Source organism: Pinus tabuliformis, chromosome 5_1 (genome assembly GCF_031772625.1).
Source record: "Pinus tabuliformis cultivar Carrire ecotype Pingquan chromosome 5_1, CPIR1, whole genome shotgun sequence".
Taxonomy (NCBI): Eukaryota; Viridiplantae; Streptophyta; class Pinopsida; order Pinales; family Pinaceae; genus Pinus; species Pinus tabuliformis.
In genome coordinates this window covers 309,469,089-309,494,355 of record NC_142305.1, presented here as the reverse complement: position 1 = coordinate 309,494,355, position 25,267 = coordinate 309,469,089, and the positions used below count along the sequence as shown (strand labels likewise).

The 25,267-nt window shown below is 42.0% G+C and overlaps 1 protein-coding gene across 1 annotated transcript in view; it reads right to left on the bottom strand.

Moving 5' to 3' along the window:
- EBS3 (Alg9-like mannosyltransferase family) overlaps positions 1-24,676 on the bottom strand; it is a 126,337-nt gene extending 101,661 nt beyond the window's left edge. The window contains exon 1 of the mRNA XM_089432118.1: positions 24,267-24,676. Coding sequence (XP_089288244.1) covers positions 24,267-24,541 — 275 coding nt within the window. The 5' untranslated portion in view covers positions 24,542-24,676. The remainder of the gene's footprint in view (positions 1-24,266) is intronic.
- Positions 24,677-25,267: the final 591 nt, after the last annotated feature.

Genomic DNA, 25,267 nt, shown 5'->3' with positions numbered 1-25,267 from the left:
GGTGTAGGATTGATCTAAAGATCATCTGATTCTGACATGTACAAATGAAGTCATGAATTTATTTTGATTATGGACAAATTGTCAAGATCGGCCAGCAAACTCATGTAGGCTCAGAAGCCCAACAGTCACGTCTATTCATCCTCAACATTAGCCTATAAATACATGATGCCTCATCCTCATTTGGACACACTCATCTTCACACATCTCTCTCTCCTCATCTGATTGGGTATGGATTTCTAGGCAGCTTATCTCTCCACACATGCGAAGGAAAGGACAGCTAAATTTCTGTTTTGGACGTTGACCAAGTTTGACCGAATTTCCAGAAGGTTGTTTTGGGCTGCGTTGACCAAGCATTGACCTGTTTGACTACGTTTTTGTGAGGGTTATTTCTGATTGGGCAGGCCGCATTTTTGGGCATAGAAATCGAGGCAATCTGTTGACTGTGGTTAGGGCTGACCGCAGGTTGACTGTTTGACCAGACTTTGACTGGGCAGAATTCGGTTGTTTTGAGGGTTGTTTCATCTTGCTATTTGGAGGCCAAAGTTGATTGAAGTTGACCGAAGCTTTGAGGGTCAAATCTGCCCTGTTGACCAGCGTTGATTTTCTGTTTAGGGCTCTGTTGTTGCTGTTCTTAATTATCAGAATTTGTAAATTGTACTATCTCTATCTCTGGTGAATTATAGAAGACTAAAAAATATTTGATTAAGGGTTTCCCCAAATTGGGGTTTGTCCCTGGCTGGTGCCACATCTTGTGTCCCTTTGTCTTGGCTTGTCTTCTACTCTTTATGTTTATGTTCTATCTGCATTTTACTATCATGTTGATGTGATTGCTAATCTGGATATTGATATTGAGCTAATAAAGAAATTGAAGTAAAATTGCTCTAAAGCATAGAACATACCATTGTTGCCTAAAATTAACATGGTACCAGAGCTGAAGTGAAGACAAAGCCCAAGCAAGAGTGAAAGAGAAATCACCAAACACAGTTGGACAAGGACAAAAGACTCAATGGGTTCCTCATCCTACTTCCCAGTTGAAGACAAGCTTCATGATAAATCTGACTAACATGGATAGAAGATGTCTCTTGATTTGACCTTGGAAGAAAAAGAAGTGATGGATTATGTGTAGGGTAAAATCCCTGAACCTCCTTCAAATGCACCGGTTGCCGCGAAGACCAAGTACAATAACGCTGAAGTCAAAGCAAGAAGATTATCAGGGATTCCATTGACAAGCATCTGATGGCCTATATCTATGAATTGAAGACCTCCAAGGAGATCTACGACAGGTTGGTCGGCATGTTCAGGGTTAGTAATGCTAATCAAATTCTCTTTCTCAAGAATAAGTTGAAGGATATTAAAAAGGGCAAGGACGAGGACATTCAATCCTATTTCTTGAGGATTACTGAGACAAGACTGATCTACTCTCAATTGGAGAAGTCATTCTTGATAGGGAACTTACTCTCACCACCCTTGGAGGACTCCCACCTAAGTGGTATGTATTTAGAACCACTATACTCAACAATGATCGAATTCCAAGGTTTGAAGAATTGATGTCGAGATGCATTCACGAAGAAACAAGAATGGTGGAGCAACAAATGCCTTCTAATAGAAGCAACCCCACTGCATTCTCCGCTCATGCCAAGTGGAAGAACAATGCAGGTTCAAAGAAGCAAATTCAAGGAAGACCGGGTTTCAAAAATGGAAGGAAGGGAAGATTCTTTGATTGCAATAAGTTTGGCCACTATGCAAGGGAGTGTCCTAATAGCAGGGATACACCTCGAGATGATGACCACCATAACAACTCCAGGGGCAACTTCAACAACAACAATCAAAGGAATGGCAGGGCCAATGGCAAAGGAAAAAGGAATACGGGAAATCAAGGGAATGGTCGACCCTCCAAGAAATCAAGGAACTCCAGGTATGAAAAATCCAATGTTGTTAACAATAAGCAAAACGAGTACTATCTTATATCAGCCCTCTCCACTGCCTCTCCTCTGGACACTTTAGGAAATTGGTTGATTGATAGTGGTGCCTCAAGGCACTTCACCGGATACAAGGAAGCCTTCTCTAATCTAATAGAAAAGGAGACAAACTTGGAGATCATCCTTGGAGACGATGCCACCTATCCCGTGAAGGGAGTAGGGAATGTTACCCTTCAATTGAATCAAGATAACACTATTCATTTGCAAGAAGTACTATATGCACCTGATCTCAAGAAGAACCTGGTGTCCATTTCAGCAATGGAAGAAAAAGGATTCAAGATGGCTTTTATCGATGGAAAGGTACGTGTTTGGACAAGAAATTTCAAGGATGCTTTTACTCTTGGGTTCAGGGTTGACAATTTGTATCAAGTTGGAGGAAGTCCATTGGGAGCCATGTCTTGCGACACATCTCTACAATCTGAACTATGGCACCAGAGGTTCGCCCATCCTCATAAGGCCCTACCCGATGCGAGACAGATGGTGACAGGTATGCCCGAGTATGAATCCAATGAATTCCAAGATTATTGTAGAGAAGCTAGCACTAAGAAGAAGACTACAATGCCATACACTCCCGAGCAGAATGGTGTGGCTGAAAGGAAGAATTGCTCTATTGTAGAAGTTCTCTGTGCCATGCTTCATGATCAAGTCCTTTCGAAGTTTCTATGGGCTGAAGCTGCAAATACCACCGTGTATGTTCAAAATCGATGCCCTCGTCAAGCATTGGACTCCAAGACTCCCGAAGAAATATTCACTGGTAAGTAACCTGATGTCTCTCATTTTAGAATTTTTGGAAGCCCCGTATATTTTCATGTGCCGAAAGAGAAAAGAAGCAAATTGGGTGCAACTGGGAAGAAAGGAATCTTTGTGGGCTATAGTGAAAATTCTAAGGGATATAAAATTTATGTGGCTGGTCAAAAGGAAGTTGAGATAAATCATGATGTCACCTTCGACGAAGATATGGCCCTCGGGAAGATCAACAACCTTCCTATCCTAAGGAAGGACAAAGACGCTGACACAGGAAATCAGGGTGAAAAAGAGGATGAAACGATGCCTGCTGTTGATGAACCTATAGATCCTATTGATCCACTCCCTCATGAGCCTTCCTCATCCAAGAAGAAACCCTCATGGCTTAGGGAGACTCTCGAAGATGCTGAGAGGCACATTGCACCTAGGGGGACTTTCCGTGAATGCAAGAAGCCGAACAGGTATCAAGGATATTTGACCACCATGAGCACTATAATTCAAAATGAGCCTTCATCATTCGAAGAAGTCATGAAGCAACGAGTATGGAAGGATGCTGTGAATGAAGAATACAGGTCAATTATGAAGAGACTCGAGGAGAAATCGGTTGTCACTTCTAAGTAGCTCTACAAAATCAAGCATGGAGCTGATGGAAGTGCAGAAAAGTTCAAGGCTCGCTTTGTTGCTCGAGGCTTCTCCCAAAAGGAAGGTGTAGATTACGATGAGATATTTGCACCTGTTCCCTAATACACCACCATCCGCTCAATCATAGCCCTTGCTGCCTCACAAGGATGGAACCTACATCAGATGGATGTGAAGACCTCTCTCTTGCATGGTTCAATCAAAGAGGAAGTCTATGTGGAACAACCCGAGGAGTTTGAGGTTCATGATCGAGAATCTCATGTATGCAGGTTGAAAAAAGCTCTCTATGGATTGAAGCAAGCACCCCGGGCTTGGACGACCTCTTTTTGACAGGTGCAGACCCTCTCATTCACAAATGTAAGAGGGAGTTGGCTTCTGAATTTGAGATGAAAGACCTAGGACAAATGCACCATTTCCTAGGGCTGGAGGTCTGGCAAAAGTCAGGTGAAATTTTCCTCTCTCAAGGTGAATATGTTGTGAAGATATTGGAAAGATTTGGGATGGTGGACTGCAAGCCTATGACTACTCCGATGGAACTTAACTTTAAGAGAACTTAACTTTAAGAAGTTATGTGGTAGTGTTGTTGGACCTGAATTGGGAAATGCTTTTGAGCATCGTCAACTCATAGGAGTACTGATGTTCTTGGTGAATTCCCGTCCGGACATATGTTTTGCAATTAACACATTGAGCCAATACATGGTTGAGCCTCATCATATACATTGGATTGTCGCCAAGAATCTTCTGAGATATCTTCAGGGTACAATCACTCATGGACTGAGATACGCTGCCGGAGATGTGAGGCTGCATGGTTATTCTGATGCTGATTGGGCTGGCAGTGTGGTGGATCGCAAGAGCACTTCTGGATGTTGTTTTTCTTTGGGTTCTGCTTCGATATCCTGGATGAGCAGGAAGCAGAAATCGGTTGCCTTAAGCATCGTTGAGGCCGAATACATAGTTGCTAGTATAGCCTCCTATGAAGTTGTCTGGTTGAGGAAGCTCTTCAGTGAGCTATTTGGACATGTGTTGGATACCACCGTGATCCTCTGCGACAACCAGAGTGGGATCCGATTATCAAAGAATCCCATGTTTCATGATCGCTCCAAGCATATAGATATCAGGTACCACTTTATCCGGGATATGGTACAACGAGGAGCAATAAGGCTCCATCACATTGGGACTGATGAGCAGGTCACTGATATTCTGACAAAGCCCCTAGGAAAGGTCAAATTCTTGGCCTTTCAAGAACGACTTGGAGTCGTGGAGAGACCCTCTTATGAGGGTCCTGTATGAGATGGACATTGAACTCTGGGAGCTCCGGGGGGCTTGGGGTACTTCTTGGAGCAGTGAGCAACCATAGGGTGAGTGGTTCAGCCTTCCCCTAGTGGTTTGTTGTGTACAGGGTGAGTGGTTCATCCTTCCCTTGTGATACCCCTTGGCGACGTGTGAGCAAGACAAGTGGTTCATCCTTCCCTTGTGATACCCCTTGGCGACGTGTGAGCAAGACAAGTGGTTCATCCTTCCCTTGTGATACCCCTTGGCGACGTGTGAGCAAGACAAGTGGTTCATCCTTCTCCTGCCGAGACATCCTACCCATGCAGTCTGGGACTCATGGGAAGTACCTCTCATCTGGCCAATGAGTAGGGAAATGAGGATAGGGACCATAGTACTACCGATGGACGCATCATGTACTACCGTACTCCCTATGCTAGGATGTCCAATATTGATCTAGGATCAATGGGAACTGACTTCGAGTTAGTAAGAGTGGTATGAGACACTCTTTTGATTGGAACTGACTTCGGGTCAGTAAGAGTGGTATGAGACACTCTCTTTTGATTAGGACTGACTTCATGTCAATAAAGAATGGTATGATACATTCTCGATCACTTCTTCTTCATAGTTCAGCAGAGAAGCGTAGTGCATTGATGGCAGAGATAGTACAGATTGGCAGATGGATTAGCAGGTGGAGTTCTCCCTAGTTGAGAGGAAGTGTTAAAATTGGCAACTGGGGCCAAACTCCACACGGGTCATCTCATTTATGACAGCTGATATTTTTTGTGGATTCCTCTCTCCAAGAGGTGTAAGATTGATCTAAAGATCATCCATATCTGACATGTACAAGTGAAGTTAGGAATTTATTTTGATTATGGACAAATTGTCAAGGTCAACGAGCAAACTCATGTAGGCTTAGATGCCCAACAGCCACGTTTATTCATCCTCAACGTTAACCTATAAATACATGATGCCTCATCCTCATTTGGACACACTCATCTTCACACATCTCTCTCTCCTCATCTAATTGGGTACGGATTTCTAGGCAGCTTATCTCTCCACACGTGCGAAGGAAAGGACAACTAAATTTCTGTTTTGGACATTGACCAGGTTTGACCGAATTTCCAGAAGGTTGTTTTGGGTTGCGTTGACCTATTTGACTGCATTTTTGTGAGGGTTATCTCTGATTGGGCAGGCCGCATTTTTGGGCACAGAAATCAAGGCAATTCGTTGATTGTTTGACCAGCGTTGACTATGGTTAGGGCTGACCGCAGGTTGACTGTTTGACCAGACTTTGACTAGGCAGAATTTGGTTGTTTTAAGGGTTGTTTCATCTTGTTGTTTGGAGGCCAAAGTTGACTGAAGTTGACCGAATCTTTGACGGTCAAATCTTCCCTGTTGACCAGCGTTGACTTTTCTGGTTAGGGCTCCTTTGTTGTTGTTCTAAATTATCAGAATTTGTAAATTGTACTATCTCTCTCTCTGTTGAACTATTGAAGACTAAAGGAGATTTGATCAAGGGTTTCACCAAATTGGGGTTTGTCCCTGGCCGGTGCCACATCTTGTGTCCTCTTGTCTTGGCTTGTCTTCTACTGTTTATGTTTATGTTCTATCTGCATTTTACTATCATGTTGATGTGATTGTTAAGTAAAATTGGTCTAAAGCATAGAACATACCATTGTTGCCTAAAATTAACAGAAGTACGCTAAAGCAGCTATTCCTGGGAGTAAAAATAGAGCAGAGGGTGTATTGGGATGATACACTCAGATATCTGTGGTCCAATGTCCACAAGAGCTCTTAGTGGTGGTGAATACTTCGTCACCTTTATTGATGATCACTCTAGAAAAACCTAGATCTATTTCTTAAAGACCAAGGATGAGGTTTTTGATCGGTTCAGAGAGTTTAAGGCTCTCATTAAGAACATGACAGGGAAAAAGGTAAAGGTATTGCATTCAAATAATGGTGGCGAATACACGGACAAAAACTTCACATATTTTTGTGCAAAAGAGGACATCAAAAGAGAATGGACAGCTCCATATAATCCGAAGCAGTATGGAGTAGCAAAGCGTAAGAATAGAACTATTGTTGGGGCAACAAAGGCTATGTTGTATGATCAGGATTTGCCTAGATTCTTATGGGCAGAAGCTTGAAACACAGCGTGTATATCCAGAATAGAACTCCTCACAGAGCTTTGGGGAAGAAAACACCCGAAGGTGTCTTCACAGGGAAGAAGCTGGAAGTCAATCATCTTAGAATATTCGGAAGTGTGGCATATTGTCACATTCTAGACGAGAAGTGTAGTAAACTGGATCAGATTGCAGAAAAGGGGTACCTCATAGGATATAGCGGGACCTTGAAGGCATACGGAATCTACATTCCTAGCAGCAGGAAGATTGTAGTAAGACGGGATGCGAAGTTCATGGAGGATAGAGCTTTCAGGAAATCCCGAGAGATGTCAACAAAAGATCAGTCAGTAGATATTCCTTTAGTCCAGCAGTAGCAAGGGCAGCAAGGAGGACAAGCAGGAGGACAGACACCTGGAACTAGCACAGTGACCAGTACCAATATTTCCTCAGAAGAAGGAAATCCAAGTAGTTCTCAGCAGGTGGAACAGCAGGAACAGGAGGGGGATTTGATCGAGCCTCCCACCACCAGTGGCAAAACCAGTAGAGAAGTACGACAGACATTGAGGGACACAGAGGAGTTTGTCGGAGCTCCTAGAACCGAGAAGAGGCAGCGTAGACAACCTGGGAGGTACCAAGCCTTGGTAGCATATGTTAAGGAACCCTCTAGTTTTCAGGAAGTCGTACAACACCAAGTATGGGTGGATGCCATGGTAGAAGAGTATAGTTCTATCATGACGAATGATGTCTGGGAAGTGGTACCTAGACCAGAGGATAGATCAATTGTAGGATCAAGATGGATCTACAAGATCAAATATGTTGCAGATGGCAGTATAGAGAAGTACAAGGCTAGGTTCATAGCAAAGGGGTACGCACAAAAAGAAGGAATAGACTATGAAGAGACCTTCACCCCAGTAGCCAGATATACCTCTATTAGATCTGTTATATCCCTAGCAACTCAAATGGGATGGGAGATTCACCAGATGGATGTCAAGACAGCATTCTTGAACAGGGTGATAGAAGAAGAGGTGTATATAGAACAGCCCAAAGGCTTCAAAACTCATGAAAAGAGAACTCATGTATGTAGGTTAAAGAAAGCCCTGTATGGGCTCAAGCAGGCACCCAGAGCATGGTATGGTCGGATTGATAGTTACTTGCAGCAGTTGGGATTTGTCAAGAGTGATGTTGATCCCAATCTCTACTATCTAATGGTGGAGAATGAGCCACTTATTCTGGTATTATATGTGGATGACTTGTTTCTAACAGGGTCATCTAGGCTCATAAAGGACTGCAAGAAGAATCTTGAAGCAGAATTCAACATGAAGGATATGGGGTTGATGCATTATTTTTTAGGGTTGGAAGTGTGGCAGAAGGATGCAGAGATCTTTCTTGGACAAGGAAGATATGCTACAGAGATTCTGAAGAGATTCAAAATGCAGGATTCCCAACCCATGGCTACACCCATGATCACCAACTAGAAGAAAATAGATGCATCAAGAGACAAGAAGGTGGACCCCACCTTATACAGACAACTCATTGGGTCGCTCATGTATCTGGTCAACACTAGGTCAGACATTTGCTTTGCTGTCAACACCCTTAGTCAGTTCATGGTGGAATCGAAAAGGGTGCATTGGGCAACAGCTAGGCACATTCTTAGATATGTGTGTGGAACAGTGGGATATGGGTTGAAATACACCCGAAAAGATAACATCAGATTGAATGGATTCACATATGCGGATTGGGTAGGTAGTTCAGTAGACCGGAAAAGTACCTCCGAGTATTGCTTCAATGTTGGATCAGGAATGATATCTTGGTGCAGTAAGAAGCAAAAATCGGTAGCTCTAAGCTCAGCAGAAGCAGAATATATGGCAGCCATCACAGCTACGTGCAAAGCTATATGGCTTAGAAAACTGCTTGTGAGTTTGTTTAGGAAAAGGATGGAGGCGACCAATATTTTCTGCGATAATCAAAGTTGTATTAAACTCTGAGAATCCAGTATTTCATGATCGGTCGAAACACATTGATATCAGATGTCACTTTATCAGAGACTATATTCAACATGGCGCAATACAGTTGCAGTATGTCTCCACAAGAAATCAGGTAGCAAGGACTATGTTCAACATGGGGCAGTACAGTTGCAGTATGTCTCCACAAGAAATCAGGTAGCAGAGGTACTCAAGAAAGGTCTAAGAAGAGCTAAGTTGATCCAGTTCAGGGAGCAGATGGATATGGTGGAGAATCAGTTCAGTAGCAGAAACAAATGGTTTCTTAATTGCAGTGGCATAAAGTTGCAGTACAGATGCAGTGTTGGCAGCGACAAGGTCAACAACAATATAGATGCAGTGTTAGCAGTGGCAGGGTCAACAGCGGTACAGATGCAGCATTTGCACAGTAGTTGGTGGGTAGTGATGTCAGACATCAGCAGCGCAGAGGGAGATGTTACAGAATATGGTGATGTTTCAGCAGGATGCATTGCTAGAGCACATTCCTCACTAAGAGGAAGTGTTGATTTCCGGTAGCATCGGATGTGCTCTAAGTCTCAAAATTTGTAGGGAGGCTTGGACACATGCATTCCACAATACCCAGAAATCGTTTTGGGAAATTCTACCCGGAGACAGTTTTATTAAAATAATTAATTATTTTTAATGGGACCCTAAGTCTAAACTTAGGAAATTAAAATAATTAAAGGGTATTAATCTAATTGTGGGTGAAATTTCTAGAAGAAGACAAAGATCGAATCCAAATTATTTGAGCCATTGATTAGAATATAATCTAGGTCGTTGGTTCTCAACTGGAGGATTATAAAAAGGACTTCGATGGGCATTTGGAAGACGCACCAAGCAGATACTCAGTTACCCGAGTAAAATCGATTTTCTCACTAGTCGAAGTTCGGCGAGAGGAAATCGATTCAAAGGGAGAATTGCAGGTGAGGAGAGAGAGGGTAGCAGCATTAGTCGAGAGTGCAATAGCAGAAGACGCGGAGCAGAGAAGGGACAGCGCAGAGGTTGTGACGCATAGGGACATCGCAGAGGCTGACGTTGGGACTGCGCAGTGCTCACGCAAAAGTTGACACAATGAGACGCAGAGGCGGCAGCAGGTCCTATCCTGGATCAGAATCTCGTCGAAAAGTGTGAGAGAACTGTCAATAAACTTCTCACAGAGATTCCTCTTCTATTCTGCTGGTTGTATCTTGTACATGAGATTTTTGCTGAAGATTAATAAAGAAACCCTCATGTGCTGCACCGGTCTTCCCGCATTAGGTTTTTCCAGGGACAATTATCCAAAAATAATTGTGTCATTGTGATTATATTTGTGCTAGTATTTTTCCTTGCACTTACTTTCCACGGTATTTTAATTATGAAAGCTGCAATAGAATTTATTTTGATATTTGTCGTAGAAACATTGTGAATAACTTATTTCTGAATTGAAAAGTAGAAGAAATAATATCAGTCACTGCAGTTGGCTTTCTATTAGGAATTTTCACATGGTATGCTACGATGGATGCATACCAACCGGGCGGAATAGCGTGGATGGCTTTGATGGCATGAAACACCCTTATTCTTAGACCTCTTAGCTTCTGTGTTTACTAACCGCCTAGGGAGAGTCGGGAATCATCCCTAAGATTATAAGCACCGGATTGGATTAGTTGATCCCTTACCCCAGTCACGACTTTGGTAGGTGGGCTAACCACATGTTCCACACATTCTAGTTACCCAATAACTAGCCCTTCCCTTAGAGATAGACCAAGTGCTTACGATTCTTAGTAGCAGCTATCGCCATATTCCCTTGTAAGGATCCCATTTAGCTTAGAGCTCAACGCGTAGAACTATCACGGAGAGAGCCCCATCAAGGTACAATCTCTCAATCCCAATACGAGGAGGGCTACTCTGTCGTCCCAATACGATCCAATCTCACGTACCAAGTATGATCCAATCTCACGTACCCATCATACCCAGCAGCTCACGTACCCATCACTCCCCAGCTCACGTACCCATCATTCACTGAATCATTAGCTCTCTGACTTTATACCCATCTCACGTAGCGATCATTCCCAGCTTTAGGCCCCATCGTTCCCGTCTATTGGCCCGATCAACTCCATCTCCAACTAATATTTGATAGCTGATCATCAATCTCCAGTGATCTATCACCTGAATGGGTTGCCATCAAGGACAACACTTTAGCCATAATGCCAACAATCTCCCCCTTTGGACTTGATGGAAAAGCTTACTAAGAACTTGCCATTTGATTCCTTTGAGCTGTCCTGCATCTATGTATTATGTCACATCTGATATCTCTTCTGTAGATTCATCTGAATGTATATAAGTGAGATGATATTCTATGAGAGGGTTGCCATCAAGTACAACACATGCATCATAATGCCAACAATCTCCCCCTTTGGACTTGATGGCAACAACACCAAATCACTCTCCCCCTTTGACATCACTCTCCCCCTTTGACATCAAGGGCAAAGGGTTATGCTCCCCCTAAGAACATGCTCTATAAACCAGATCTACTGAAGTCTCTGAATGAACTCCCCCTTTGTATATGCCATGGTGCTCCAATCTGATAATGCTCTTTCTGAGAACAAGCTGCATACCTATAAAGATTAGGCCTCTCAAGGAGTTTTATTGATCCAAACCTTTATACTAAGGTTGTGAAGGCAGAGTCGATAATCATTATTTTGTATGTGATGATATTCTCTTAACAAGTGTGGAGGGTCAAATTGAAGAATGTAAGAAGCAATTAGGAGAAAAATTTGACATGAAGGATCTAGGGTTGATGCACTACTAATTGGGACTGGAAATCTGGCATGGACCTGATGAGATCTACCTAGGTCAAGGAAAGTATGTGATCAAGATGTTGAAGAGGTTTGACATGATAGATTGCAAACCAATGACAACCCCAATGATCACAAACTTGAAAAGACTAAGGATTTTCGAATCAAGCCCTGTGGATCCTTCCAGGTAGGCAATTGATTAGCTCACTGACAGACTGAAAATTCTGAAATCTAGAATCCTACTCCAGCAATTGATTAAGTTTCTTCCATTTGTTAAATAAACTAAACAAATTATTTACTGCATCCTACAGTAAATATCGAAACTAATACACTGTAGCCTTCACAAATACAATATTGCAAAAGAAAAATAATGTTGGAAGAATAGATGCACACACACATAAATAACATTGTTATTTTTGGACCAATGTCCCCGAAAAAAACCATCTTGGAGAAAACCGGTGCAGCAGCTAAGGATTTTATTATTATGCAGTAGTAAATCTGAGTACAAGATTATGGATGCTCAAATCTAGCGATCCATATAGAGAAATGACTAACAGAAGTCTAGTGCAAAAAATCTCACTTCCACCGGTGATCCGACACTGACCTTGGCTCAAGATGAGCTGCTCTCTGTTGCCTCTGTGCAGTCCCTGCATCATGTTACGCAGTGCTACGTCACACAACTCGAACCAGCGTCTCTCTCTCTAACTGATCAACTGTTGTCTGGAAGATCGATTCTTCTGGCCTCCGGGATCCCAGTGCAGCTTCTAGCACTGAATCACTACTTCTCCCTAGCAAAATACGGCTTCCCCTCTGAAGCACTGTGCTACCTCTCTGCTCTGCGTTGCCTCTCTGTGGAATTCATTATCTCTCTGCTATGCACTCACCGAACTGGGAAATCTCCCTCCGCCTTACTATCCCTGCCCCTCTCTCACTGCTTTGATCTCACTGAATCACCTCCGGCAACTGAATATTGCTACTCTAGAGATCGATTTCCCAACAAAATCAAGTTTCTGGTGTCTCAAGTGTGTTCTCCAATCCCCATCGAATTTCCTCTTATGATCTCTCATTGAGACATCAACAACCAAGATTAAAACATAATCGATGGCTAAGATTAACTAGAACTCAATCCATGTCTTCTTCTAGAAGATTATCACCATGACTTAATTAATACCTTTTAATTAATCAGTTTTCCTAAGTTTAGACTTAAGAACCATCAAAAAAAGATTAATTATTTTAATTAAGTCGTCTCTAGGTGGAATTTCCAGAAACGATTTCTGGATTTTGGAGAATACATGTATTCTAGCTTCTCCACCAAATTTCGTGGCTAGAACACAACCAATGCTACAAAAACTAACATGGACTTGGTGAATACTCAACCATACATGTTTTGCAGTAAATATTCTCAGTGAATTCCAAGTGGAGACGAAGCATGATCATTGGATAGCAACGAAACATCTACTGAGATATCTACAAGGAACAATCCACTACTACCTAAAATATGATAGGAGGAATGATGTCCACTTGATTGGATATATAGATTCTGACTAGGGAGGCAGTGAGCAGGATGGAAGGAGCACTACAGGAGGATGTTTTAGTTTGGGATCCTCCATGATCTCATGGATGAGCAAAAAGCAAGATATAGTTGCTTTTAGTGTTGAGGCTGAGTACATTGCAGCGTGTGAAGTAAGCAGAGAATTTGTTTGATTAAGGACGTTGTTATCGGACCTATTTGAAGGACCAATGGACCCTATAGTGATACATTGTGATAACATCAGTGGTATACGATTGTCAAAAGAGTCATTTTCATGAGTTTAAGACCCCATCGGGCACATTGTAACTTGTAAAGAAAAATATTTGTGTCCTTAAAAGTGTCAAAATACCCTTCAAGACCAAGTTGGCCTGGCAGCCGGCAAGTTAGCCTAATTAGAGGAGCAACGTCCACCTTGAGAAGCCTATATAAAGGAGGAAACTCGACCTCCTTGGCACACATTCATCACTCACTCATTCAAGTAAAGAAGGAAGAAAAAGAAGAAGAAGGCAAAGAAGGAAGAGGACGAAGGAGACTTGTTTTTGGGCTATTTCTCTCTCACACGTGCGAAGGAAGGCTAGGGTTTCTGCAATTGATCTAGGGTTTTCTTCTACAAGTTCGATCTTGAAGAAGGAAAGGAAAGAAGGTCAAGCGAAGGTCACAAGAAGCCATCCTCAAGCTCCAGAAGGAAGAGAACGCCAAGCAACGTTCTGAGGAAGCCTTGGAAGGCTAAAAGATGCTCACACGTGTGGCACCAGCATCTGCAAGAAGGCCGAAAATTTCATGTATGCAGTGAAGGCTGAAATTCTACAGCTGGGGGTCGAAGTTGTGTTACTAGAAGAGATTTGACTGGGTTTGACTTGAACAAGGAAAGCACATCATCCTGAAGGTTTGGATTTGGCCTTGAAGGGTATTGGTATTGGTCTAGAGGTCTTAGAATTCATCAATTGAAGAATCTATAAGGAAAAAAAAGAGATTTGCGGGTTTTCCTCTCAAGTGGAGAGGTTTTGGCCGTGGCTTGCACCCTATATTTTGTGTTCTTGTTCTTCTTGTTTTTGGTAGTTGTTCGATGATATACAAACATAATAACAAGTAAAGAAGCTAATAAGTAAGAAAAAGGAAAAAGGCATCACAAGCAGTTATCAAGGAAAGAGAAATCACTCTAATCATTACCCTATTCTCAAAATGTGTCATCCTGTACCCTAACCTTAGAATACCAATTAGTGAACATACCGAGACTCCTCCCATCGGTCAAAAATCATAAATAGCGGGGCGTTTTGGTTGTAGAGACAATGGGCCATCACCCCATTGTTGTCACTTGGTCTAGTGTTAGCCTTGTAGGGCGCCCCTCTCCAAGGCCTATTAGATTTTGTGGCAACAAGGTGCAAATCCACACACACACAAACATATATATATCAGTTGGATTGTGGTCTGGTAACTTGGAGAGGTTGTCATGACAATTGTTAATTTTTTAGCCCTAGCACCTGCTTAATTATTACATGGAAGATATACTGAATCATAACACAACTAGAATTTTAACAATTATAATCAGCAAAAGCAAATTAAATTCCAATCTCACAACCACATGCACACAAGATTTCTACCCTTCAAATCAGTCATTCATTTATTAGATTCATAACTTACAAGGACTCCCATCTTGGAATAATGTCCCACTGAGGAAAATGCATACAACAAGAACCTAGAACTAATCCAACTAATCAAACCAGCTATAGATTTTGTTCGCTGATATGAATCTCCCTTGTTGCCCCTTGCACCTTCCTTGAACCTAGCACACTTGAATGGAAGTCCTTCACTCAAGCACTATGATCTCACTCTCACTATGTCTTGTGCTCAAGCAATCTTGTGCGTCTTCTCCCTTAGCTTAGCCTTTCTTTTATAGGTTTGAGTTATTGATTGAATCCAAAACCCTAATCTCTAAAATGATTAACAATTGATATTAGATCTCAACATCACTTGAGATCAACGGTTGAGATTCATCTAATTCACTAATGCAAATAACCTTTGCACATCATTAGATTAACTCATTTTATCTTATAAAGGTAACTAAAGCAATTGCTAAGGTTAAGGGTATATTAGGAAACATCTGCACGCCTAAACACTTAGGGTTGTGCAAAAGTACTTGCCCAAGCTACAAACATCAACAACAATGACCTAGATTTAAATTTCAAATCCTTGCAGATATGTTTCCAACCTGTGGTGTGTTTCCAAGTGTATCAATTGGATTGTGGTCTAGTTGTAACTTGGAAAGGTTGTCATGATGATGACCTAGGTTTAAATTCTCACAGATATGCTCCCACCATATGGTGCATTATGTTGAAATTCTATGACAAGTGCGGTAGAATACAATTTTCTGCGAGGTCATTACTTCCTAATGATTTTCAACTAGTCTTTTATGCTACTACTATCATTGAATAATTACACGTTAGAAAATCTCAACAATAAATGCAACGGGAATAGTAAAGATCACAAAAAGACAGCCATGCATAATACAGACAAAACATTTACCTTGGGAAACCCAACCTTGGGAGAAAACCCAACACTTTTCTTAGGAGAAATTATTCTTCAACAAGGTTTACGAATTAGCAATTCATCTAGAAATTTGTGCCAATACACGTAAAAAATGTATAACTCTATTGCAGCAACTGGAAATTATTCTTCTAACTATAAATTAATTTTGCAGTTGATTTCCTACAGCGAACAACAAATAATTCACAACTACAATTTTCATCATAAAAACTGCGAAAAATAAAAGCGCTGGAAGCTGAGAAATGATAATTATTTTTGGACAAAAGTCACCAGAAAATCCCAATGTGGGAAAACTGGTGCAGCAGATGAGGGTTTTATTATTATGAAACAGCAAAAATTTTAAGTACAATAAAATAGACGCCAAATTGGTGTTTCTATCTAAAAGAAATACTAGCAAAATCAACAGAGAGAAATTACCCTCCTCCACCAGCAATCCCGCAACAAACTGTCTCAGCAACTAGGTCATGCAAACCCTTACACATGCCCTTCTGCACTGCCATTGAGCAGGCCAACTTGCACTGCTCGGAATCTACCTCTGATGATGACATTCTTCCTGTTGCAGCCTTTGGAAGTGATTCTCTCGACCTTTTGGAAATTTTCCCTGCCACTAGAAGCTAAACCGACCTCACTGTTGGCTTAATCGAACTGCCTCTATGAGGCTCTGTGCGACCCCTACACAGCCTCCTGGATAAATAATATGGCCTCTTCTCCTGACTCTCTAGAACTAGAAACTCCTCTGAAAATCTGCTACTCTGCCCCTCTGACACATGTTACTCGATCACTGGCTCGATCTCACTATTGAATCACCTGTTACTAAGAAATCAAATTGCTTTGATCATTGAGTATTTGCACTGGTGTGTTCCCCATCTACCCATCGACCTCTTCTTATAATCTCCAATTGAGACTTCAACGACCATGATTAAATCTTAATCGACGGTAGAGATCATCTCTAAGTCAATTCGTGTGATTTTCTAGAGAATTCTCACCATTCTCCATTAATTACTATTAATTAACCAATTTTCCTAAGTTAGACTTAGGAAAAAATTAAACGATCGTCAATTAATTTAATTGAGCTAACTCTAGGTGCAATTTCCAGAAACGATTTCTGGGTTTTGGAGAAATCATGTGTTTTAGCCTCCCCACAAAGTTTGAGACTAGAACACCACATGATGCTACGAAAACTAACACCCCATCTTAGCGAAGAAGGTGTTCTAGACTCTAGTGTTGCACTGTTGCTACGACACCCTGTCTCTACATCATCCTCCATACACGTTGTTGTCTGACAACTATAGTTGTCTGCCACTGTTCATCAACATTGCGCTAACTCTGATTCATCCGCTACTAACTATAGCAAAACCATGCTGCATTTTCGCTGCAATTGACACTACATTGGTGATTGTACAACCTGTACTGCTGCCAACTCTGCATATGCACTGCAACCCAACTAACATTCCCTCTCATTGTTGTTGTTGCTGCAACGACTGCAACTGAGAAGCATCCAAAATATTGAATCAACTGTGATAACACGTTGCAACTATCTCTTCAGTCTCTGACTGCTACTAGCCTCTACATTGTCCACTGGGACACCTATGTTGTTGTTGATTCTGCACTGTGTTGCTTGCACTGTTATCAACACTGCTCTATGCTCCTCAGCATCTCTGACTGCAACTAGTTTGCAACTGTCACTCTAGATTTGACTGCACCAACTTGACATTGATCCTCTTGCTACTGAATATTATGGGCCCATGTAGCAAAAGTGATGATCCATGAGAAGAGTATATTGCAACTGTTGTTGCTCTTCTATGGATCTTGCCCATATCTCTGCAACTCTAGGACTAAAGCTCTACATCACCCCACTACTCTCCTTGAGGTATAGTTACATACATGGCGAAATCTTCCTCTAGCCTAGAGGAAAGATTAACGAAATCTACTAAAGCTTTCGCTTGATCTTGCTTCTCCTTCTTGTCCTTCTTCCTTTGAGGACACTGAGTACTGTCATGGTCAAACTCGCCACACCTGAAGCACTTGATCTTGGACAAATCCTTCTTCTTCTTCTCTCCCTGCGAGCCTTGTCCCTGACTAGGACCTTTTGCTTTCCCTTTCAATGCAAGGACCATATTGTCTTCCTCCTTTACACCCTTTGATCCTAAACTGCTATTGCCATTAATGGAGCTCTTTATTAGAGCTCGCCTCATCTCCTGTGTGAGATTTGACCACGTTCGATCCCACCCAGGCAACTGATCTCATCCCAAAATACCTTGGACAAAGTTCTCCAATTCCTCAGTGACATTGTTTAGGTCCAAACGAACAATCTCAGTAGGTGCTAATGACTCTCCTACCGCTGCAAGCTCATCTCGGATATCCTGAAGTATGGTGAGAAAGAGGGTGATGCCTTCACCCTTCTACATCCGAGTATTCTTCAGCTTTTCCTTCAAGAACATCTTCCCTTGCTCAAAAGGATTCTGATATAACCCTGTGAGAGCATCCCACATCTCTTTGGTCATGTTCTTCGCTGCTATGTGTGAGACTATATGGCCCCGGACTCCATCCACGATCAACCGCTTCGCCTTGGCCATCTCCTTCTTGAAAGTTGCTAATTATTGTTGGTCTGTAGGTTTTGCCACAACATTGTCTGCATAAGTCTTCAGACCGTACTCATCCAGCAGAAAGGACATCCTAGCCTTCCAAATGATATAGTTGGATGCACCATCCAATCTGTCTTGATCTTTAAGCCCTGTAGAGGCAATTTCTGAAAAAGCTTGACCTAGGGTGGAAATCTTCCTCTTTCACTTGCTCAGCTGCTAGTACTGTTATTCGCACTCCTTCCTGGAGTGAGAAAATATGTCTGCTACAATTGGAAACTTTGGATTTCTTAAACTAGAAACCCTGTGAGAGAAACCCCCTCTGTGTGTGCACTTTCTCTTCCACCTGGCATTGAATTTGCTTCAACAAACTGTTGCAAACCCTCTGTGCCCAGACCAAGAGTCTACTCTACGATAATATTGAGTTGTTGCTCTCTCTTCCTGCTGGAATCATTTCCCTAGACAAATCGAACTTTCCTTCCACCTGTAATAGGAAAATCGAACCTTGTCCAACAATTCACACTACCTAGCTAGGCACTGCGTAGCCCCTGATAAATTCGTCCTGCTGCTCCATCTGAACAGTGAAATTCTCCCTCCTCGTCCCTAAGCCTCGTGTTTGTCAAACTCGCTCTGATACCATGTGAAAAATTTATCTCTTTATTGCAGCAACTGGAAATTGTTCTATTAGCTGTAAATAAATTTTGCAGTTTTATTTGATACGACAAACAAATAATTCACAACTGTTTTCATCTTAAAAAATGCAGAAAAATAAAAGCGTTGGAAACTGAGAAATGACAATTATTTTTGAACAAAAGTCCCCGGAAAAACCCAATGTGGGAAAACCAGCGCAGCAGATGAGGGTTTTATTATTATGCAGCAGCAAAAATTCTGAATAAAATCAAATAGACGCCAAAATGGTGTTTCTATCTAAGAGAAATATTGGCAAAATCAACTGAGGGAAATTACCATCCACAAGAAATCCTGCAACAAATTGTCTCAACAATTGGACCTTCCAAACCCTTACACAGGCCCTTCTGCATTGCCTCTGCGCAGGCCAAAACGCACTGCTCGAAAAATGCCTCTAATGATGACATCCTTCCTGTTGTAGCCTCCAAAAGTGATTCTCTCGGCCTTATGGAAATTTTCCCAACCACTGGAAGCTAAATCGACCTCACTGCTGGCTGAATTGAACTGCCTCTACGAGGCTCTGGGCAGCCCTTGCACAACCTCCTAGAGAAATAATACGGCCTCCTCTCCTGACTCTCTGAAACAGGAAACTCCTCCAGAAATCTGCTACTCTGACACATGCTACTCGATCACTGGCTCGATCTCACCATTGAATCACTTGCGAATGGGAAATTGAACTGCCTTGATCACTGAGTATTTGCACTGGTGTGTTCTCCATCTACCCATCAACCTCTTCTTATAATCTTCAGTTGAGACTTCAACGGCCACGATTAAATCTTAATCAATGGTTGAGATCATCTCTAAGTCGATATGTGTGAGTTTCTACAAAATTCTCACCTTTCTCAATTAATTACTATTAATTAACCATTTTTCCTAAGTCAGACTTAGGAAAAATTTAAATGATGGTCAATTAATTTAATGAGCTAACTCTAGGTGGAATTTCCAGAAACGGTTTCTGGGTTTCGGAGAACTCATGTGTTTTAGCCTCCCCACAAAGTTTGAAACTAGAACACCATCCGATGTTATGAAAACTAACAATATCCCAGTCAAAATTACAGTCAAACCTAATCAAATTCAGTAGTTAGTCAACGCTGGTCAAAACCAGTGAAAAATCAACTCTAGTCAAAACATTAGCCTATGGTCAAATTCGGCCCTATGGTTAACGGCTTGCAATTTGCGATCAGCCTACGATCAAATTCGGTCAACCCCCAGCAATCAAATCCAATCAAATCTTTGTGGTCAACTTCAGTTAACTTTAGTGACTAGTCAATTGTTGTAGTCGGACTTGGTTGATTTCTCACACATACGGCCTTAATAATGCTAGTCAAACTCGGTGAAAAGAGAGAGAAAGACTTTCTCTTCATTTTTCTCCAAATCAGGCGTCTTAACATCTTATTTATACACATCCAAGGGGTGTGACAACCCATGGGACATGTCCCTTCACAAGCTAGTCGACTTGACCTTTTCCTGGGCCTATCTATCTCAATAAAAATAAAAATTACATAATTTTACTAGGGCCGACTTGGAGACCCTTTCGTCATGCGAGAATACCTCTCAATGCTACACAAAAATCAACATATTGTGATTGTGGTCTAGTTGTAACTTGGAACAGTTGTCATGAGCATATGCGAGAATTTAAACCTAGGTCATGCTCATGACAACCGTTACAAGTTACCACGAATTGTATTTCCACTTGAAGGGTAGAGGAAATCGAGCGAAAAAATGGCAAGCAACCAGACCAGTTACAACTTCCAGCTTGATGGGGGCTTGCAGATGCAGGTGAAGATTTCGAGTGGACACTATGGCCTCCACTGGACTTCTCTACCTCTCGACGACTTCACGGCAGAGGTTGCCGCAGGAGGGCGTTTTCCATTCACGCCTCCCAGTTTTACGCAAATCAATGGCTCGGCTAAACCTTTCAAAGTACCCGACGGCGAGGACCTAGAAATCGAACCCGTAACCAATCGAGTTCTGTACTCAGACGTTGTGATCTCAAGCCTGGGCTCAGAACCTTTAGGTCCTTCCAGAGACCTCATTTTGGACGTAGCGGAGTCGAAGCTTGCGTTCTGCGGAGGTCCCTTGGTGGACTTGTTAATGAAGGTCGGTGCGAGTAACTACCTCGAATTTAAAAGTGTGAAGGCCAGCTACATTTGGTCGGGCGGCCAAGGTTTAATGTCGGTGCCGGGTTCCTGTGCGAGTATTTTCCAGGACAAGACGTTGAGTTCAATGGAGAAGCGACATCTGATGAGGTTCTGTAAGTTGGTGCAAAACTATGGTGATGCAGAGGAGCTGAACTCGGAGGTTCTGGAAAATAGGTTCGTGGATTTCCTGGACCAGCAACGGCTGCCTTCATCTATCAAATCCAAGGAGGATGCGAGGCAAGTGTTTGACGAAATGCCTTACCGAGATTTGGTCTCATGGAGGGGCCTGATCTTAGTCTATGCACAGAATGGATTTTCTAAAGAGGTTTTGAGAAACCTGCGTGAGATGCAGTGTTCAGTTGCCATATGGCCTCTGCTTGGCCCTGCAGAAAATAACGCCGTGAGTTTCAGAGGGGCCTCGACTCCATGCAAGCCAAACCCAGCGATTAAAATCGCGTGCTGCCCTGCGAGGGAAAAAAAGAAACAGGCACAGTTTGGGCTCTCAGCAAGCTGTGCATGCACCAGCTTCCTCTCGTCTCAGGTTTGCAGAGGAAAGCAGAATCTAGATTTCTCTGCATCGTTCCAGATCCTGATTGTGCTCCTCTCTGGTAAAACTCTGCTACAGTGGGTGAGCTCTTCGGATCTAGTGCAGGACCTCAAGCAAATCCTGGAATTTAAGATGGGGATTCCCTCGGCATCTCAACGACTCCTCTACAAAGGTAAGCAATTGGAGGATCTCTATCCCCTTTCTTTTTACAACATTCAAAGAAATGCATCCATCATTTTTTCCCTGCGTTTGAGAGGGGGAGCTGTTGGACAGTCATCTTCAGCTGCAGCTTTTTCGTACAAAGAGGTTGTCCATGCTCAGATGCCCAAGAAAACAGCTCCACCAGCTCGGGCTCCAAAACCTTTTTTGGTGGACAAACTGGAAGAAACCCCCTCCATTGAAATAATGCATCCTATGATGGATAGGCCACACCAACTGTTTGCAGAGCTTGGCATTATTTGCAGGTTCAATGGGCTATGGCCACGCACAGTGGATCTCTACCAATGGATTCACTCTAACTGGACCAACAATTGCAAGGTTTTTATCTGCTCAAAAGGTTTCTTCATTGTAGTGTTTGTTTGCAGTGAAGACTACCAAAAAGTATTAACTGAAGGCCCATGGTTTTGGGACTCAGCAGGTTTATTCCTAACCCCTTGGTTCCCAGATTTCGATCCTTCTACAACAATCATCACCAAACTCCCCATCTGGGTCAGACTTCCTAACCTCCCGGCGCATTTATGGCACTTTGTGGTGTTTCAAGGAATCGGCAATTCTCTAGGACGCTTTCTTGATACAGACACCTCTAGAGGGGAAAAGGGCATTTACACCTACGCCAGAATGTGTGCAGAAATAGACATAAGCAAAGGTTTACCCGATCAGATTATTCTCAAAATTGGAGACTTCCATTGGACTCAGACCCTGGACTACGAGAACACAGCCTTTCGCTGCCGAAATTGCCATCTCACAGGGCACCTACAGAGCGCGTGTCCATCAATGCCTGCCCAAAAAAAGAATGCCAATTCTAAGCCAAAATCCAAAAGATGGAAACCTCATGATCCTCCCCCAATGGATGTTTTTGATTCCAACTCAGATGAAGAGGATGAGGATGAGGAAGGTATGGACGCAACGCTGGCACAGGATTTGCCCTCGACTGGTCCTGAGGAATCCACTGTCCCGCCTATTTCACAGAAAAGAACTCATGAGTCATCTCCTTCGGATTCAGACAAGGAGATCTCTCCATCAGCCCAGCTCAGTTTGCAAATCATGTCGGCCCAGCAGAGTCATCTTGGTTGGGTCAAAGTTGGTAAAAAGAAAGGAAAAAAAGGCCGAACAAATGATACTACCCATATTGGGTAGAATCCTTGGTTCTGCTCTGTTTCTCAGTCCTTCTGGTTTCTTCTTGCTTAGCACTGCTCTCTTCTTGACCTCTCTTCGGGGCTGAGGTGGATAGTCTATCCTTTCCGGCTGCCCGTTTTCTTCAGGGTTCTGTTGAAGATCCTTTTGGTCAGTTGTTGTGTTTGCGCTGTTGCGTTTCAGGCTTCTGTCTGCACGTGCAAACCTATTGTAAATATGTTTTGGTGTCTTAATATAAAAAGCTGATTTACACAAAAAAAAAACCGTTACAAGTTACCACTAGACCACAATCCAACTGATATATATGTGTGTGTGTGTGTGTAGAGAGAAAGAGAGTTTGGATTGTGGTGTAGCAGTAACTTGGAGTGGTTGTCATGACAATGACCTAGTTGCAAATCCTAGCAGATATGCTGCCACCCAGTGGTGCATTGCCAAATCTGGCAGCGTAGTGGTTATGACCCTCCCTGTAAATAAGGCCGTGATGTTGGTTAGTATCCTTGACAACAGCACAGTCTGCACTTAATGTAAAAGCTGGCCAATCAATAACAGCACCCCCTTCTAACAATAACTGCATGGAAAGGACTCGAGTTTAGCCAACAGATGTATATATGTGGATTTGAACACAATACTCAATTTTAGATAGAAACCCAAATAGGAGTTCAATTTGAGACCTTTAGTTAGTCCTTTGCCTGCATCAGTAATAATCATTAGCATTCGAAAAATTAATAATGAGAAGTAAATTCTAATACTGACAATAAATTATTTTGTCAATCTTCTTTAAAATACAGTACATTGTTCTTTAGCACGATACGATGTTTATAATATAAAATCTTGACTAACGTTTTAAAGAAACGTTGCTAAACTGAAGAACTTAAATTTTGAAAATTTGATTAACATATAGCCATAAATAGCTTCAAGATATTCCTTGACGTAGCATGCTGCATAGTTGGAAGATGTAAAAGAATCGTTTAGAAAGAAACCCAAAAAGAAGGGCGGAGGGAACGAAGATTTTCTTCCAGCACTATAATATTCGGTCGTTTCATGCGAATACCCTAAAACAGTTTAACGACTGAAATCGTCACCACGTATATTGTTCTAAGGGCTAATTGGACACATAGCTCCCTGTCTGTGAGTGAGAGTGGATGTAAGTTTGTATTTTATCCCTAAATTTTCACTACAAGCTTATACATTATACATTCATCTGTCTGTGAGAATCGATGGGTGTGGGTGTCTAATGTTTGCCTTTGAAGGGGATGAGAGTAAAATTCGTGATCAGCTGTTGGTAAATGCACCATTAATGCTGAAACAAGTTTTCTCTGATATAAAGATAGTAGTGTAATAAACTTGTACCTGTATTCCCATGTCTGGAAGCCTGACTTGTAGAGGAGATAATGAAGGGGCTCCCAGTAGTTAAAAGTTTCATCGCAGTCGTGGATGAGATTCGATCTGGCGCTGACGATTCTGGCCAATATGAGGACAATGAATGGTATTCCCCATCCAATTTCCATGGAAGGCTCGCCACTTGCAGATTTTCTTTGTTGGGGAGTAAGATCGTCTGGGTCTGAAGGTTCTGCGGTTGACTGAGGGCGACGATGTCTCAACTCAGGCGACGAAGAGCTCGCCATCTTCCACGAAACAACACTAAACTGATCAGCCTTCCCACTAGATATAGAAATGAGTATGTGTATATGTATGTTTATATAGAAGTGATGATCGTGATGATCAAGTATCCACTGAACTGCTCTGTTTATGAAGTGCCATTTGGGCTTTGTGAAGACTCGAACTATATGTGACAAGGTTCAAACCACGGTGTAGGGTGGGGAACTAGGGTTGAGCCATCACCTAAAGATTGCCTTTACTCTTTTACGATTCATATCAAAAGTTTATGGTAATTAACTTTTACTATTTTATAGTAACTTATAACATTTAAAGTTGTATTTTAAATGTAATGTGCATATATTAAAATATTCTTTAAAAGATTCATATCAAAAGTTTATGGTAACTAACTTTTACTATTTTATAGTAACTTATAAGATTTAAAGTTGTATTTTAAATGTATTGTTGCATATATTAAAATATTATTTCTTCTTCTTTCTTTTTTTCTATGTAAGACTAATTTTATTAATAAAAACAAAAATATAATTACACTGAGGCCCCGCCTCAGCCGTTGTTGCTAGAGTTCATCAAAACAGTGGAAACTGCTCTAGAATGGGGAAACCAGTTTGACATTGCAAAAATAGCATACATATATCTGGGAACTGTTATCAACGGAAACCCATACTTCAAACTTGGATCCATGTTTTGAAGCAAAACCCAGAAAAAGATACAACTCAGCACCACCGGATTTGACA